The 17,221-nt window shown below is 41.0% G+C and overlaps 1 protein-coding gene across 1 annotated transcript in view; it reads right to left on the bottom strand.

The window, feature by feature from the left end:
• Positions 1 to 221: 221 nt before the first annotated feature.
• LOC140128253 (complement C3-like) overlaps positions 222 to 17,221 on the bottom strand; it is a 67,110-nt gene continuing 50,110 nt past the window's right edge. The window contains exons 28-41 of the mRNA XM_072149813.1: positions 12,863 to 13,013; positions 12,117 to 12,280; positions 10,972 to 11,130; positions 10,811 to 10,870; positions 9,663 to 9,753; positions 9,200 to 9,251; positions 7,490 to 7,577; positions 6,239 to 6,328; positions 4,899 to 5,004; positions 4,182 to 4,271; positions 3,979 to 4,062; positions 2,931 to 3,014; positions 1,248 to 1,383; positions 222 to 451 (exon numbers count right to left, since the gene is read on the bottom strand). Of these exons, the coding sequence (XP_072005914.1) occupies positions 310 to 451; positions 1,248 to 1,383; positions 2,931 to 3,014; positions 3,979 to 4,062; positions 4,182 to 4,271; positions 4,899 to 5,004; positions 6,239 to 6,328; positions 7,490 to 7,577; positions 9,200 to 9,251; positions 9,663 to 9,753; positions 10,811 to 10,870; positions 10,972 to 11,130; positions 12,117 to 12,280; positions 12,863 to 13,013 (1,497 nt within the window). The 3' untranslated portion in view covers positions 222 to 309. The remainder of the gene's footprint in view (positions 452 to 1,247; positions 1,384 to 2,930; positions 3,015 to 3,978; positions 4,063 to 4,181; positions 4,272 to 4,898; positions 5,005 to 6,238; positions 6,329 to 7,489; positions 7,578 to 9,199; positions 9,252 to 9,662; positions 9,754 to 10,810; positions 10,871 to 10,971; positions 11,131 to 12,116; positions 12,281 to 12,862; positions 13,014 to 17,221) is intronic.

Raw genomic sequence — 17,221 nt, 5'->3', positions numbered from 1 at the left:
CCACCTATAGATTGGTACAGACTACAGTTACGGACAACCTTAAAGTAACCTTTTCCATAGAGTTTTGTGTGTTTTTTATGTGGTATCCCAGTTGAACATGATGAAATACAAGATATGGATGGCTACATATGTTTGCCGATTCATTTGGTAGGTCACCAATCATCTTCACATGGAAATGTATTAGAATATGAAGCTTTGTAGCAAAAAACAATCTGCAAAGATTAGACACAAAGGCAATTTCTTTATAAAGTAAAACAAAACAGATACAAAGAGAATGTGAAAATACAGATGAATTGATGGGTCCTAAAATTAGCGGACACAACCACGAAACTCCAATTCTTCTGTAAATGAGGCAAATGCTTCACAGAGTTCAAAATATTCATCATCCTGACATTCCCGTTGTGACGGCCACATCTCAATCCAAGTGTCACTGGTGATTATGTAGGAATATCTGTAAGGGAATCAAACAGGTGAAATATCAGAAGGACACAGATAATATCTCAGGGGTGGAATTACAGGGGGTTTCAGGAATTCTGGACAACCCAATGAGATCCAGGTATCCTGTATCCTGCTCCGGCTCCATATTAGCACATTGTCACATCCACTTCCTGCTTCATATCTTTGTCATTTCCTCTTATCTACTGTGGTCAAGGAGGTCATTGGTGTTTAGAAGTTATGGGGTCATGTGATCAGCTTTGGGCAAAGCGAAATGGAGACAAAATCCAACACAAAGCAAGGGGCCAGGGCAGGGTAAGTACACATTTTTTAGCATCCCTACCCAGGTTATTCTATTCTTGTATACTATTAGATATGTGATGATTTCGTCCAATACAATGATAAATAGAAAGTCACAAGTGACAACTGTGATGTCAATTTTTTTAAATTACCAACTTAAGAATTATTTACCGTTTGCTTTTATGCATTGTGAACCAAACATATCTTGAGAATGCTGAGGATACACGGATGCAGAAACATATCTTGTTTAAGCACTGAGGAAGTCACAGGAGCGACAGAGCCTCAGTATCATAATTTTATAATAGTTTTAGCAAAACCACTCAGAACAGGGATAAAACAAGATACATTTCTGCATGAGTGTAGCTACAGCATTCTCAATGTATGTTTTTTTCATGATGTATTTAAGAATCAAAAATATGAGCTGTAAAAAAATGTTACATGACTATGGGAGGTTACTACTTGACATTTTTCTCTTACGCCCTCACAATATTGTAACTTTTAGTGCCACTTACCCAGTCCCGGTGTACCACACATCCTTGTACACTCCCCAGATCACATAGTCTCGGCCAATCACCAGGTTTAAGACATTTTTACATTTTATGTGACTGATAAAATTACGTTTTTCATTAACAGACACTACATCTGTACCTATAAGTAAAAATGAGAATAAAGGATCATAGACTGGTAATATAAATAGAGTAACAGGCATTTGTCAGTTTCTACAATTTAATAATTTTCAAACAACTCTAGATTTTTAACTATTTTCAACAAAAAACAGCCCTAACCCATGAAGACTGGCCATTGGCATAAGATATTGGGGCTTATTTCCGCCGGACTTCCCGGTAGTTTTTGGGATTTGGGCTGCTGGGACAGGTATTTAGAAGGGGATTGTGTTGCACTCGATCGGATTTTGGCGCAGCAGCGCCGGCTTTCATACGTCAGAAATCCGTGGGCGGGCCGTCGGACGATCCGACTGATTTGCAAGAACAAGCACCTACATGCACCAAGAAGAAGAAGGTGAACTCTGTCGGACCTGAATGGGAAAGCGACACATGCAGCATATCGGGCGCATGATCTTAGTGAATCGCGGCACAGTGCATTTCCGGTTGGACAATGCACATTGGGTAACAGGGACGGATAAGTAAATGTGCCCCTCTGCGTGTTCTATTAGCATGTGGAGATCTTCCAGCATTGATGGCAGGGGCATGTGTGGTCTACAGTTGATCTTTTTCGTTTTATCTGACTCTGAGCCTCTACCTCCCCCACTCATGTCATCACAAAAAGATTTCCACAGTCTCCCAGGACTAAACATATTGGCCCAGATTTATTAAAACCCCTGTACCAGTTTTCTTGCGGACTTTAAACACGCATTTAAGAAGTCACCAAGAATGTGACACGACTGCAGTATTCTTCAGGCGACCGAATTTCTGCACTGTAGGGGGCGTTCCGGTGCACAGTCGGACCGTGCTTCAGATTTATTATGCAGAGTCAGACAGGAGTGTGTGGCTTGCCCCATGTTAAAGGGGGGCAGTGCAGGGGACGTCAGATTTATAAAGAAGATGCACCATAAATCCTGAATCTGGCGCCCCCTGCACACTACACAGGTAACTGCACATAGTACACACTGCACTGTTCTTAGTAGATGTGGACCAGTAAATATCAAAGTAACCATTACACTACTGGGAATTTTATTTAGTTGGATTATAATTTAACATGTTATAATCTGGCCTATTTTTCCAGCATGTTTGCCAATATAAACAATGGGGCAGATTTACTTACCCGGCCCATTCGCGATCCAGCGACGCGTTCTCTGCGGTGGATTCGGGTCCGGCCGGGATTCACTAAGGTAGTTCCTATGACATCCACCAGGTGTCGCTGCTGCGCTGAAGTCCGTCGAGGTCCGCCGGAATGAACTGAAGTTCACCGGCCTACTCCTGGTGAAGGTAAGCGCGAGTCCAGCGACACTTTTTTTTTTTTTAATGCGGCGGTTTTTCCGAATCCGTCGGGTTTTTGTTCGGCCACGCCCCCCGATTTCCGTCGCGTGCATGCCAACGCCGATGCGCCACAATCCGATCGTGTGCGCCAAAATCCCGGGGCAATACAGGGAAAATAGGCGCAAATCGGAAATATTCGGGAAACTCATCGGTAAAACGCGAATCCGGTCCTTAGTAAATGACCCCCAATGTGTAACTTACCCATTTTAATGATTTCGATAATTTTCATGACATAGATGTAGTAGTTATCTCCCTTCTGAATTTCGGTCACAGTCGTCTTATATACTGGAAATAAAAGAAATGAGACCAATAATTATTAATTTATTTTCCAAAATAAAATGTCAATAATCATTGCCACAAATTTGGGTAATTAATCTACTTCCATTTTGTGTTTAATCCCCCCCCCATGTGTCTCTGGGGTTTAAGATGACAACATAGTCCTTGTGTATTATGGTCATAAATCTTTCCATCTGTCTTCTACTTGTTAATTAGTAAAAAATAGTTTCTAAATGGAAGTGGTGGTGCTGTGGTAGTAAGGAGAAGTAGTGGTTGTACGTGAGCTCTAGAATCTGAGGGTAGAGATGGATGAGACATGTCTGGGGATCCCTTATACAGATGACTTGATATGGAGGCTTGCTCTGCCACAGTGTTTTATTTGGCTTCCTAAGGTAACAAGGTGGGAACTCTCTAATTACGGATGAGTGGATCCGTTAAGATTCCGGTTTGGCTGAGTTCGGAATCCAAACCTGAAGGTTCTGTTCTGGGTCAAGTACCTAACCCGAACACTCACCCCTGCTTTGAACAACCCCAATCAGTACTGGTACCTATCATGGGAGTTACCCTTTAAAAGTGACTGGCAGAGACAATGATATCACAGAGAGTGACAATCTTTAGGAAATTGGCTGCATGCACACTGGCAATGAATCCAGGTTTTTAAATGCCAGTAGCTCATGTGCCAGAATTCCCCCAAAAGTCATGACTCCCCAATGACATCACAGGGAGTAATGATGTAAGCGAAAATGGTGGCACCTACGGCATTTAATGTCCACCAAGAGCTTTGCCAGCAACATTTAAAGAGTTAATATCTGCAACTAGTGATCAATGACCACAGGTGTTATCTGCACTGGGTGAGCCCGAACACCAAATAACACAAAAATATGGAATACAAAAATATGGCATTAATTTTATATTGTATTGGTGTATTCTGTTAAAATCTAATTATTTGATAATCAAATGATAAGGGTCTTACCATAATCCACACCGGATTCACAAGCTTTTTCCAACCGAACAAGAGCATCCACTTCATCCAGTTTTTGCTGCAGAAAGCAGTTTGCTTTAAAAAAAAAAATGGGGACAAAAAGGGCAATAAATAAATAATTTTGAATGTTTTAATTGTAGGGAAACAAAAACATTTATGGCTCCTCAAAACTTCCAATGATTGTGTCCCTTCACCTTCTGCACAGCGACAGACTTCTCCGGTGCAGATCTTCCCCAGGAGTTTGCTGTCTTCCGACACGTGGTAGAATTTAGTACAACGGTTTTCTGTTGGGTAAATAAAATTTATTTAAAATAAGTTAAAATGATATTTTTGAAGACCATTGTAGAGGGCGACTGATAAAGCCAACCCGCCATTCATATCAGACCCATATGTAACATTACAGAATGACCTTTCACATGAATGGTCAACCGTATCAAATGATCAGTCCAGCAGATATTAGTTTCTATTTTCTCGCCTATTGGAGAAACCTACACTATCTAAATATACCGACCAATCACTGAATTGACCATAACAAAGACATCTCAGCATAGAAAAAGCAAAGATTTAAGCCTATGAAATATAAGTTATCACTCATCTTCTCACCTCCTTCTGCTCTATAGCTAGGTGCCCACAGTTAGTACTCTATGTACAAGCTGCCTGCAGTTAATACTCTATGTACAAGCTGCCCGCAGTTAATACTCTATGTACGAGCTGCCTTTAAAGAGTTTACAGTCGCGAACGATGCACATTGTGTGTAATGATGGTGATGGGCTGAGTCGAAACCTGAACTTCTGGCTTAAGTCTGGGCTCGGGGACCAGACTCTGGAATGTTCGGTATGAACCACCAATGTTCTGGTCCAGTCATCATTAATTATAAGTAGTTAAATGAGATTTTGTGAGGTGGATCCTACCTTGAGAGTAGTAGTCATACACTGTGACAGATCCAGGCTGGATAAGTCCAACTTCAAAGAACTGGTGAAGGTAGAATGTCAGACAGTCCTCCTCCGCATGGGAAATCTATGAGGAAATATAAACGAACAGAAAGCAACTCAAAACATCGTTGTGTAACAGAGGATGAGGATTGACAACAAAAAGAATTTATGCTGGATGAGGAAACCAAAAATTCATTTATAATCAAATTTATTTATCTATTCTCCTAAAAAGCTTCTGAAGCAATGACTTCTCTTGGCTAGGATGCATTAGGAGACCCCTGGTCAAAGAGGTGGAGCTCAAATATGTCAAATCGGTGCCTTCCAACTTATCCACACTTACACACTGTAGAGTAAATGGATGGGCAACAAGATGGCTGGACAGAGCTGAGATTAGGGACTCAATTTTATAATTTGGTGTGGACCTCAGTTATGAGTTCTACTGAATAGAGAGTACGGCAGAACTTCCTGAAGACCATGCACTGATCTATTCTATTCCATTATCAAAAAAGGGCACAATAAAACTTACTCATCCCCCCCCTGCCTTTTGTTTGAAACTGCAGTGCAAGTTTCCCGGGTTAAATCTGTCTCCTTACACTAGAAAAATAATTCTGCCTTTGCCTATGTTGTCTCTGTCCACTTGATGTGGCCCCCACCTATCATAGCTTGGCCCAACCCCAACTTCATGGGGTATGTGAAATGGTGGCATAATCGGCAGTTTCCCACAAAGAGCTCAATGCTAAATTCACCATGCAAAGTGAGAAGGACAGTATTTTGGTTCGGACAGGAAGTGGACAGGTAGAGGACTTTTTGTCTGGTGAGGCTGAGACACCGAGCTGTCAATCAAAAGAGGGAAGTGCTGTTCACTGGCAGCCTGGAGAAAATGTGACTCTTATCTTCAGGAATTGACTCATGTCTATTCATTTGCATATCAGAAAAATGATACAGAGCCTCAGTGGAAGCTAATTTTTGGTGATAGGGGGGGGGGGGGGCTTTTAACCCTTTAACTGCAGGTATCACTGGTAGGAGAAATAAAACTCTAGTGACAGGTCTACTTTACCCAATAATGCACTAATTTAGATATTTATGCCACAAATATAATATAATAATATAAGAGGCTGGGTTTAGAAACCTAATTTTATATAACCAAGTGGCATTGGATGAGCTGCCAGGATAACTGTATTACATCACAAATAAGCAACTATTCTCAGCTTACAAGGGCTAGTCTCCTAAATCACAAGTCAGATAACAAGTTCATTCTTCTAGAGAAGTTGTTGATGACAAGACTCCCCCAACCCCCCACCACATGCAAAACTTCTTACCCGGTCCAAGTACAGAATCAATGTCCCCTTATCAAATGCTCCTTTGTTGATCTCAAAGCTGGAGATGTATCGGTCCACTCCTTTCTTTAGCTGTAAAGGAAAATTTTGCTTATTAAATATTTTCGAATCCCATCATGAGATATTAATTTAAGGTTGAAGACGTCTATGTGCACTAGGCTCATTTTAGAGATTTTTTCTCCTTTTTTTTGAATTTCAAAATATTTCTTTTAAGTCTCACTTGATTGAATTTGCCAAAAGATTTCACCAAATTTGAATGATAATTTTCCCAGTTGTCTCGCTTGTCGGTGACTTTCGAGATTGAGTACAGGGACCCAAATCCACCATGTTCGTCACGGCCCTTAACATTGGGGATTTGGGTCCCTGAAACTAAACCCGGTAGTCACCCCTTAACATTAACTTCCCTGGAACTATTTGTGATTGTTAACTCTTTGAGTTCTGACAGCATTTAAATGCAGGTGGCTAGAGCAGAGCATCATTTTTACAGAGGATGGTAAAGTGTTGGCTGCGTTTAAAGTGTAACATCTCCGTTCCATGCCTCCAACAATCACAGGTGTTACCTGTGGGTATTGAAATTCAAATCCAAACAGGACCTTCAGCTCCAGCACAAACCTTAACAGGTCTCATCTTGTAGTCTGAATACTTCCCTATTTCAATCCTGAATGCCTCAATTGATTTCTACCACACCAGTTTGTCTCCTGACAATTTTGTTCCGGAACACAGACGCTTCATCTAGCTGTGCTTGAGCGATACTTTCCCCAATTTACTTCTAAGCTTGCTGGGTTTGATGTGGAGGTCATCCAGCCACATGTGGACCAGCACCCTGATATCCCATAAGAAGTTACTTTGCCCTCTTCGTAGTTCTTGCTATTAGTAATCTGTGGATATGTGTAGTGTATTATTTATTGATTTTTCTAAAATGTTTGACTTGTCTTGTTCAGAGTAGTCCTTAGTTTCACCCTTATTCATTCTACCTTGTTCTCCTGTTTTTGTCTTTATGTTTCACTATGACACTGGAAGGGAACTTTGTCCATTTGTCACCCACCATCTAGGTAGGATCGGCAAGTAGGTAGGGGCAGCTGGGTGAGTTTAGTGTTAGGGCTTACCCTCTGTGTCTTTCCTTACTTTTTCTCTGTTTTCCTGGTTGTTCTTGCCCCATCAGTAACATTACACTTGTAACATATTTCATTTCTGCCATTTCCATTTGTTAATTTCTAGCTGATTGGAACTTACCTTATCAAGACTAGTTATATCTGGAGCAAAACCGGTCATCATAGAAATATCTAGGATGGACATGGTGGAATCACGATTTTTAAGAAATCTGCAAGACATATTTTAATCTTAGTTTGTTATATGAGAACTATGTCTACATCAAATCACTATATGTTCTCGATGATGAGTAAAGGATTGTAATGTTATCTTTTTAAATGTCTTTTTATTGTGTTTTAATATAATTATGTAACAATTAAATAAACAATTGCTCATATAAGTACAACAATAGTGCTAAGAAATACATAGTAGTAACACATATTAGAAAACATGCTAACGAGGAGATAAATAGACACAAATAATGTAGATGTGGGCTGTAACTGCAGGAAAGGTCAAAGATCTATAGGGAAGGAGTTTGATGCTGGGGAGAGCAGGTGTGTGGGGGCTTTGGGAAAGGAGCGATGGAGCGGACGAGGGAAGGAAAAGATATGGTTTGCAAGAGAGATGTAACTTTAGGAACTATAATAATTTTGAGGAGGTCCAGCCTAAGAGCCTAGAAAATGTAAGTTTTGTTTTTGATTGTGGAGGAGACTAAATTAATGATGGGGACATAGCTTAGGTCATACTAAGATGTACTATGCTATTCTGAGATGTTAAGACCTAGGTATTTAATGGAAGAGGTCATCCAAAGGAAGTGTGAAAAATGGACTTTGTAGAGTTAATTTGGAAGTTTGAGCGATCGGAGAACATGAAGAAAAGTGAGTGAAGAGCTAGAAACAAAGTTGAAGGATTAAAGGTTAGAATAAGTACTGTAGGTCATCCGCAAATACCACTGTATGCTGGGTAGGACCTCTAACTGATAACCCGGCCATTGAGTCATGTTGTCTGATATTTTGAATAATGGTTTTGATAGCACAAACAAAATTGGGGAAATTGTCTTTGTCTTTGTAATTGTCTAATGTTTTTGAAAATTTGGGATGTTGGGGAATAGGTGCCATTCACTCTGACTCTTACAGCAGGGTTGCAGTAAAGGGAAATTATCTAATCTATAAATACTTTTGTAGCGCTTTTTCCAGGACAGTCCAGTCTATCTGGTAGAAGGTCTTCTCCGTGGTACATGAGAGGAGGGTTAGGGGAATGTTTTTCAAGCCAGAATCAGGTGGAGGACTCTGAGGGGGTTATGTTTTCCTTCTCTTTGGACAAAACCTACATGCTCTTTGGATTGCAATGTCATCATATTGATGAACTGTTTATGATAAATCTATAGACTTCCTGGTCATCGAAACCAAGAGACTTATACACTGGCTAATAGAATGAATGTGGACAGCTTGTATTCTCTGTAATGCCGAGAACCCTAATAAAATGTTCACAGGTACAACACAGAGGACATTTTCACGATGACCAGTGGACTTTGTTCTTCTCTCTTTGTTGTAACCCTGTAATAGGGTACACACTTCATAGTAACATGTGGTCAGTATTTAGTTTGTAAATTCTCAGGTCACCAATGGTGGATATTAGAAATAGTCCAAGTAATACAGATTTACTAACCCCTCTACCAAAAGGGGAAACTCCTTGCAAATCCTTACCAAGACCCAACAGCAGATCGTTGTAGTGGTGGGAGCGATGACTTTCGCATATCACATAAATAAGTATCATTGCTAATTTTCTATGTGTAACATGTAGCCCCTTAGACAAGAATTGAACATTTTCAGTTTAACACATTATAGCTCATACCTTGTGCAAATAGTCATGGACACAGTGGACTTGGCCCCTTCAGGTCTCTTGGCTGTTTGGGAAATTATAAATAAAAATTACATTCCATTTTAATTAATTTAAAGGGGGACGTTGGTGAATAACAATAATATATTCTACTCAAGCTTCACTTTCTAGGTGCAAAGTCCTGTTTTTCTTTCCCATTTTTTGTTACTCTGGTCAATAGATTTTCTAATGAAGACGACTTTACTTGGCTTGTGTTCTTGTTGGCCTTTCTGATAACAATATGCCAGTATCCAAATCTATTGTTCTCACTACAGATCTGTGAGCCGGACTTAATCTGCAATCTTTTATGGTATTTGCATTGAAGTTTGTCAAGTCATGGACTTTTACTGATAATATTGTCTCCATCTTTACATAACTTTGCCCACTATAAATGAATGATCTCTAGATAACCAAAAATAACACCAGGCGAGTATCTTACCCTCAGGTTCGTCCTTTATGGTCACAGACAGGTCAAAATTGTTGCATTTTTTCTCCTTCTCTGTCTCCAAAGCATAATAAACAGATAAGACCTGGTGGTAAATTAGAATAAAGCTTGTTAAAGGAAATCTACCACAAGGATCAAGGATTGTAAACCAAGCACCAAGCCTCCTCTGATAGGATCTACTTTTCTTTTAGATTCTTCTACTCTTATTTTTACAAAAATAAAGGCTTTTAAAATTCAGCAAATAAGCCTGAAGTGCTGTAGGGTGATGTCACCCAACTCTCTGAAATTCGGTCATCTCAACATTGTGTAACCGGCAGTAATGCTGAGACTACTGCACATGTGCGTAAATTGCATCTCAACCCAATTCACATAGATGGGATGGAGGTGTACAAGAACTACTCATAGAAAGTACCAGTTCCATCTCACCACCCCGTAACTTGCCTCTTGTGTCGGATCCTGCATGGGCCACCTTACTGCCAAGGCATGCGGAAATTCAGAAATATATTCACGGTCCAGCCAGGTTCCACGACAACATTTCAAGTGGAGAACCATCCTTCCTCATGTACATGTCATGAGGGAGGGCGGTTCTCAGCTTAAAACGCGTTGACGATAATGTATTGTTTCATGGAGTGGTTATGATGTAACTGAATACATTTCTAATGTTGTTGTGGAATCTGGCTAGACCGTGAATATATTTCTACAAGAACTACTCAACTGATGGTTGTTAGGTCATCACTAAAAATCAGCTGATGGGTGAGGATACTTTGAGTTCAAAGTGGTTTATTAGGAATCCTTGAAAACCCTTTGGATTTAGGTCAGGGATGCCAAATAAAAAGAAAATTGTACTTACCCTGCTTCAGTTCCTGGTTCCACCATCAACTCAGTTTCACCTTCTTTAGCTTGGCCATAAGTGGCAGCTATCGTGGCACCCGATTTGGTCACTGAGTAGCCTCCTTAGACCATCCCTTCTATTTAATTTCAAAATTACATCCTGTGGTCCAAGGGAGTCACTGATTGGCCAGAGCAGTACAATTGGGTACCCAACATTCTAGGTTAACTCCTTTACAACCCTTGATTTTGATGATCTGATCTAATGATAAGTGATCAATATGCAAACATTGGGGAATACATTCTTCTCTAACCTTCAAAGTGCCTTGACCCTTTCCTTTTGCGGTGACTTTAAAGTCTCCAACCACAGATGTCTGCAATAAAATAGAGGAATAAAGTCATGATAAGGAAAATATTTTTTTACCCACACATGGTGAGGATTTCGTAGCAATTGAACCCATCCCTGGATCTTTACCTCTTCTGTTCGGGCCAGCAAAGCGTTACCCAGGTTGAGACGATGAACTATAGACTGGGATCTCCCAGGAAGAGTGAAGGAGACATCCATGTCCAAGTCTTTGTATGTCGGCACGTCTATGTGATACTGAGCAAGGGCTTCAAACTGCATCATAGTAGACTGGAAGACAGGGGTTATAGATGTGGTCAATACCCCAAATATTAGCACATACTGTAGGACAATGAACTTATCACAAGAAGATTCCTATTCTAAAATGTTAACAACTTTCGGAAAAAAACGTAGAATTACAAAAAATAATGTAAAATATAAAGCAGTAATTCTATTCATTATGGCAATGCTTCTAATTTAGGAAATTTTCACAAGGATCTCTAATTTCTAATTTGTTTGGTACGAGTAGGACACCTTCTGACCCTCTTTTGCTCCTCAATGTCAGAGCATTGACCATGCCAGTAATATTTATCTGGACAAAATTAGCACCATGTGAGGAAAGTGGATTGCCTTTTTGGGTAAGGTCCTGTCTCTTCCAGAGTGGAATCTCTTTCAAGCAAGGCACTTTCCAGTGGGGAGAGGAACCAGTCTTCTGAGGATTACTGAGCTTACAATGTGTTGTTGAGTCATACTATCAATATATTTTACGCTAATTATTTTTTAGATTTTTTTATACTTACTCACAAGTATGTATTCACAAGCAGGGTTGAGCGGACTCAAACCGCAATGCTCGGGGCCATGTCCGACGCTAAAAACTGTAATCATAACCTGCACCTATTGCGGGTATTAACACTGTAAATGCTGGCAGTATAAAAGGGTTATCACCCATGACAGTTGGACCCATACATTTAAATGCCAGTAGCAAAGTGCCTTTGCTGGAGGCATTTAAAGGGTTTGCATGTGTGCCAAAACTGGTGGCAGCACTGATGGCAGGTGTTTGGGTGCCAGGACAGAACTTTTGTTTTGGCTTAGCTCAAGGAGCCTAAAAGGATCCGCTCATCATTATTCACAAGTCCACTATTTCACTTTCTCCAGCTACAGTAGCCCAAAAGTGGCCTCAACAATACTTCCTTGTATTCTAGCACAGAATATTATCACTCTCCCATGGCTAAACTAAAGTCAACATAGAATATTTTCCATTGAATTGGATGACAAACCTGTGTTGATCCCCAAACCTCCCCGTAGTATCTCTGCTCAGTGATCCATTTCACCAGCACTCCAGCTTTGTCATAGTCTTTCATCTTCAAAAGTGTAAGAAGAGCGTAGGAGGTGGCCTCCAGAGTTAACATGCGGGAACCTAGATCACCCCAGTGTTTGTTATCTGGAATAAAAATGTACACAAAGAAAACCCAATAAATAATAATAAATAATAATAACATCCCTCACATTGGTGATAATATCTAAAATAGCTGAATACAATAACTATACAAGGAACATCAAAAGAAACACACTGGGGCACATGTAACAAACTTTTGGCTTGTATTTTTCTTGACTTTTTCAGACTTTTTATGGGGCTATTGCTCATTTGCAACTTTTTTTTGCACCTAAGGAAGTCTAGTCTTCTGCAGTGACCCCTTACTTATCGCCTGAATCCAGATGTAAAGGTTGTGACTTTTTTTTAAAAAATTGCAAAAGGCGCACATTTTGGTCTAATTCTACAGCTGCTCCAGACCAGGCGTAGAGATTAGCTTAGCGCTGAGGGGCGACTTTTGGAGACTGCTTTTCTTTTAAAAAGTCGGAAAGACCAAAGGCCACATGTTTCAATAAGGAAAAACAAAAACAAAAACAGATAAAGCCCTATAAAAGGACCAATAAAACACATGCCCCGCTGAATAAACACCAATTATATAATTAAAGGCATCACTTGGATCTATATCAACTTGTACAATTTCCGGTTCCCCACCTGTAGCTGCACCCATGAGTTTCTTGGTGTCGTGCAGTTTGCCGGCCTTAGCCAACGCGTAGGAGGTGAGGGCTATGGAGTAGGGCGTCTCCAAGGAAAGATATTTCTCATTCAAATAGTCCGAAGCTTTTTGAATGCTCATAGGAAGATTCTGTATCCAGAGAGAAATGATGATAAATAGGTTATATAGATTGTATATAGTAACTGCACAATGTTTCCCATATCTTCCACTAATTGGTGGTTGCTAGAGATGAGCAAGCAGTAAAATGCTCGGGTACTCGTTATTCGGTACGAACTTTTCCCGATGCTCGAGTGCTCGTATCGAATCACGAGCCCCACTATAGTCAATGGGAGACCCGAGCATTTTTTCACTGACAGAACACATTAAAAGAACAGTGTTACAGAACACATTACACATGTTTCCAGATGTTTTACTTGCAAGAATACATTGAAATAACACTATTCTTCACTTTGCAGGTGTGCGCGCGTGTTTCCCGCTAGGTTCGGAGATGTGCACGAACATCTGGAATGTGAATAATATTGTTCTTTCAATGTGTTCTGCACTTAAATGGTCCTGTAGTCACTGTTTTCACTGTTTTTATTCTATTCTTCACTTTGCAGATGTGCGCGTGTCTTCTGATAAGTTCGGAGACTTCGGTGTCTTCCGATAAGTTCGGAGACAGCAGCGCGTTTTCTGCGCTGGATTCGAGTCCGGACGGGATTCATCAAGGCAGTTCCTCCGCCGTCCAGCAGGTGGCGCTGCTGCGCTGAAGTCCGCTGGAATGCCTCGAAATACACCGGCCTATCCAGGATGATGGTGAGTGAAATTTTCGCGACACAATTTTTTCTTTAAATGCGGCGGTTTTTCCGAATACGTCGGGTTTTCGTTCGGCCATTCCCCCCGATTTCCGTCGCGTGCATACCGGCGCCGATGCGCCAAATTCCGATCGCGTGCACCAAAAACCCGGGGCAATTCAGGTACAATCAGCGCAAATCGGAAATATTCGGGGAACACGTTGGTAAAATGCGAATCGGGCCCTTAGTAAATGACCCCCTATGTTTTATATTGTAGGGCTCTTTCATACTTGCTTTGTTTACCAAAGCACTGATCCATTCTTCTCAATGGGCAATTTCACATTTCATTTCTTTTCCACTGATCCGTCGTCTGTGAAAAAAATCTAAGAACTTGTCCTATTTTTGGGTTGTGGGTTATGAAAAGCAATAATAGAAGTCAACAGGTCAGCAAAAAAAAAAAACTGATGACTTATTGTATTTTTTTTTTTAAGATGAGACTGGGGAATGAGGTGTTATGTTTTCTTACCAATGTTAAACCTTCATTTTTTTTATTGTGGACATAAACTGTAATAACAGAACCATCACGGATGTCAAAAGCAGATTCTGACATAAAACAAGATTCCATCGTCAATGGACATGCAACGGAATATGCCTTAGGGCTCTTTCACGTTGGCGGTGATGTTCAGTTTCAGTTGTGCATCCATTATGTTTTGTCTCTGTTGTGTCTCCGTTTTTCTTTTGTTGTCTCCATGATGCATCCATTGATGTCTCCGTGTCCAAAAAAACTGAAGGTTTAAAATTGCTTTGAAAAACATTGCACCTTGTTTTTAAGCCTCATCAGTGATAAAAAAAAAAGTTTCAGCAGTTTTTTCTTTTTTGCGGACTCATAGACTTCTATTGCCTTCTGTGAAAAATTTAGGACATGCTTCATAATTTTTTCCATGGACAACGGATCAGTGAAAATACAAACCAATGTGAAAACACCCTTAGAAATCAATGGCTTTGTGAGGCGTCTGTCTAAATCACTGAACCACGGATGTGAGAAAGAACGCCAATGCGAAAGAGCGCTTAAGGGTATCGGGTTTGTTTGATTCTAGACATGATATACAATATATACAAGAAATTACCTTCATTACTTTGACAAGGACCCCTCAACCTCCTATTGGCTTAAAGGCCATCTACCACCAGGATTAAATAATATGAAATGCGACACTTGCCAAAAATTTGTCAATCAAATTGTTTAAATGACCAACACTCTGGGGAGCTATAAAGGCAGGAGCAAAGACCTTGGCATGGTGTCTAGATGCGCTTACCTGTAATGACTATGACTATAAGGAGAGGGTCTGGACCGATTCTATGAATCAGGAGTAGAAGGGAAAAAACCAGGGCGCATCGAACCGGTGTAGGTTTGATTAAAAAAGGTATTTAAAAAATGCTAATAAAAGCTGCTCACCTTGCGGCTATCTTTTAGCCTAGCATGTAGTCAAGTATGTGGAGTGCTGCCGGTGGAGCCACGAGGATTGAAGGTCCAGAACTAGAATCCCGCGATGTGGAGATGCTTGTAGGTAAGCAAGACAGAGAAGATCCACAGTGTGGCGCAACTTCACTTTGGTAAGAATCTTTATTGCAAATGAACTACGCGTTTCGGCGCTTGGACCAGCGCCTTCGTCAGGTTCGGCAAACAAGACGTTCTGGTCCAAGCGCCGAAACGCGTAGTTCATTTGCAATAAAGATTCTTACCAAAGTGAAGTTGCGCCACACTGTGGATCTTCTCTGTCTTGCTTACCTACAAGTATGACTATAAGGGGCATATGATGAAACATATCAATGATTTTCGTTCATGTGCATCACAGAAGGCAATAGAAGTCCATGGGTCAGGTCAGTCATTATTCACTGATGGAGATGAGAAACCATGCATTATGCTTTCAATGCAAGGTTAAACCTTCAGTAGTTTTTTCGCCAGTGTGAAACCACCCTAAGGGCTCTTTCACATAGGCGCTGTTTTTTGTGTCCGCGGTTCAGCCATTGATGTCTGTGGGTGATTTTTTCACTGATCTGTTGTCTATGGAAAAAATATTCAACATGTCCTATTTTTTTCACTGATGCGGAACACGGAAGTCTATAGGTCCGCAAAAAAAAAATTAATGTAATATCCGATGTATTCAAAGCAAGGTTTAACCTTCTTTTTTTTTTTTTTTGCGGACACAAAGAAAAAACAGAAGGAAAACGGAGACACAAGAGAGACAGAATGGAAACAATGTGCAACTGAAGCTTTACATCAATGACAAAGTGAAAGAGCCCTAAGTCAGCTGCTCAATTCGGTGGGGCAAATTTACTTACCCGGTCCTGTCGCAATCCCCGATTCGAACGGTCCGACGAAGATGAAGTCAGGCGTGATTCAAGGAGCTTGTGCGAACGAGATCCTGCATCCGTCGATTCCCCGCCAAGGTCCGCCGGAGTTCACCTTCTTCTTCCTGGTGCTTGTAAGTGTGTGTCTTGTGACACAATTCCAAATGTTAAATCCCGTGCGTAGTCCGAATCCATCGACTTGTCCGACGGTCCACCCCCCGATTTGTGACGTGTGGAAGCCGGCGCCGAAGCGCCAAAATCCGATCGTGTGCGACAAAATCCCCTGTTAAATGTAGCGCAAAACGGAAATCGTCAGGAAATCCAACAAAAATGCGCTCCGCGGACCCTTAGTAAATGAGCCCCAATGAGTTAACCTGTAAATAAGTTACCTGCTTGTGTCAAACATTCTAGAAAGGGAAAGTAATTTGAAAGGAGCCATTTAATCAGATCAGTAGGTCGGACATAGTGCATATTTCCACATCTACCTTGAGGCAACTCGAGGCTATGGCCTGCAATATATCAGAGGATAGCAGCACTTTTTAGCTGATGTATCTTGTGCCGCTGCCTTAAATATCTTTGCCTCCTTAAAGTCGCCAGAAGTGTCCGTAAGTCTCATTATGAACTGTGTGTGGTGTGATGTGGAGTTATTGTGGCCAGGATGTGAGTATAAGGTGGAGGCTCTCTTCTGTAGTTACATCCCAAGTAGGTTTGTTGTTGCGGGGGAGGGGTCATAAATGTCTAGCTGTCTCTAGTCACCTCGCTGTTCCCTGTCGACCAGTGGCTCTCAACCTTTCTAATGCTGTGACCCCACAATACAGTTCCTCATGTTGCAGTGACCCCAAACCATATACAAGAATATTGTATTTGTCCCAAAAAATGCTATAGAATTGTGGCTACGATGGCTTTAGGCGACCCCTGTGTTTTGGTCGTTCGACCCCCTGCCGGGGTCGCGACCCACAGGTTGAGAACCGCTGCTTTAGACTATCCCTCTCTCTCTCCTACACACTCCATGCTGTCTATGGGCACCTCATCACTGAATCTGTCTGCAAAAGGATCTTCTAAACTGCAAACTACTATACAGGATGGTCTGTATGCGACATCCTCACCATGGGAAGTGACTAGTTAAAGCCTCTGGCTAATATATCTATAAATATGAAACTCAGCAATACTAAGATGGGTCACTGTCCCATGATTCTGTAAATGTAAGTGTTTGTA

This window comes from Engystomops pustulosus, chromosome 4, assembly GCF_040894005.1.
Source record: "Engystomops pustulosus chromosome 4, aEngPut4.maternal, whole genome shotgun sequence".
Taxonomy (NCBI): Eukaryota; Metazoa; Chordata; class Amphibia; order Anura; family Leptodactylidae; genus Engystomops; species Engystomops pustulosus.
This window is presented reverse-complemented; position numbering and strand designations above follow the sequence as displayed.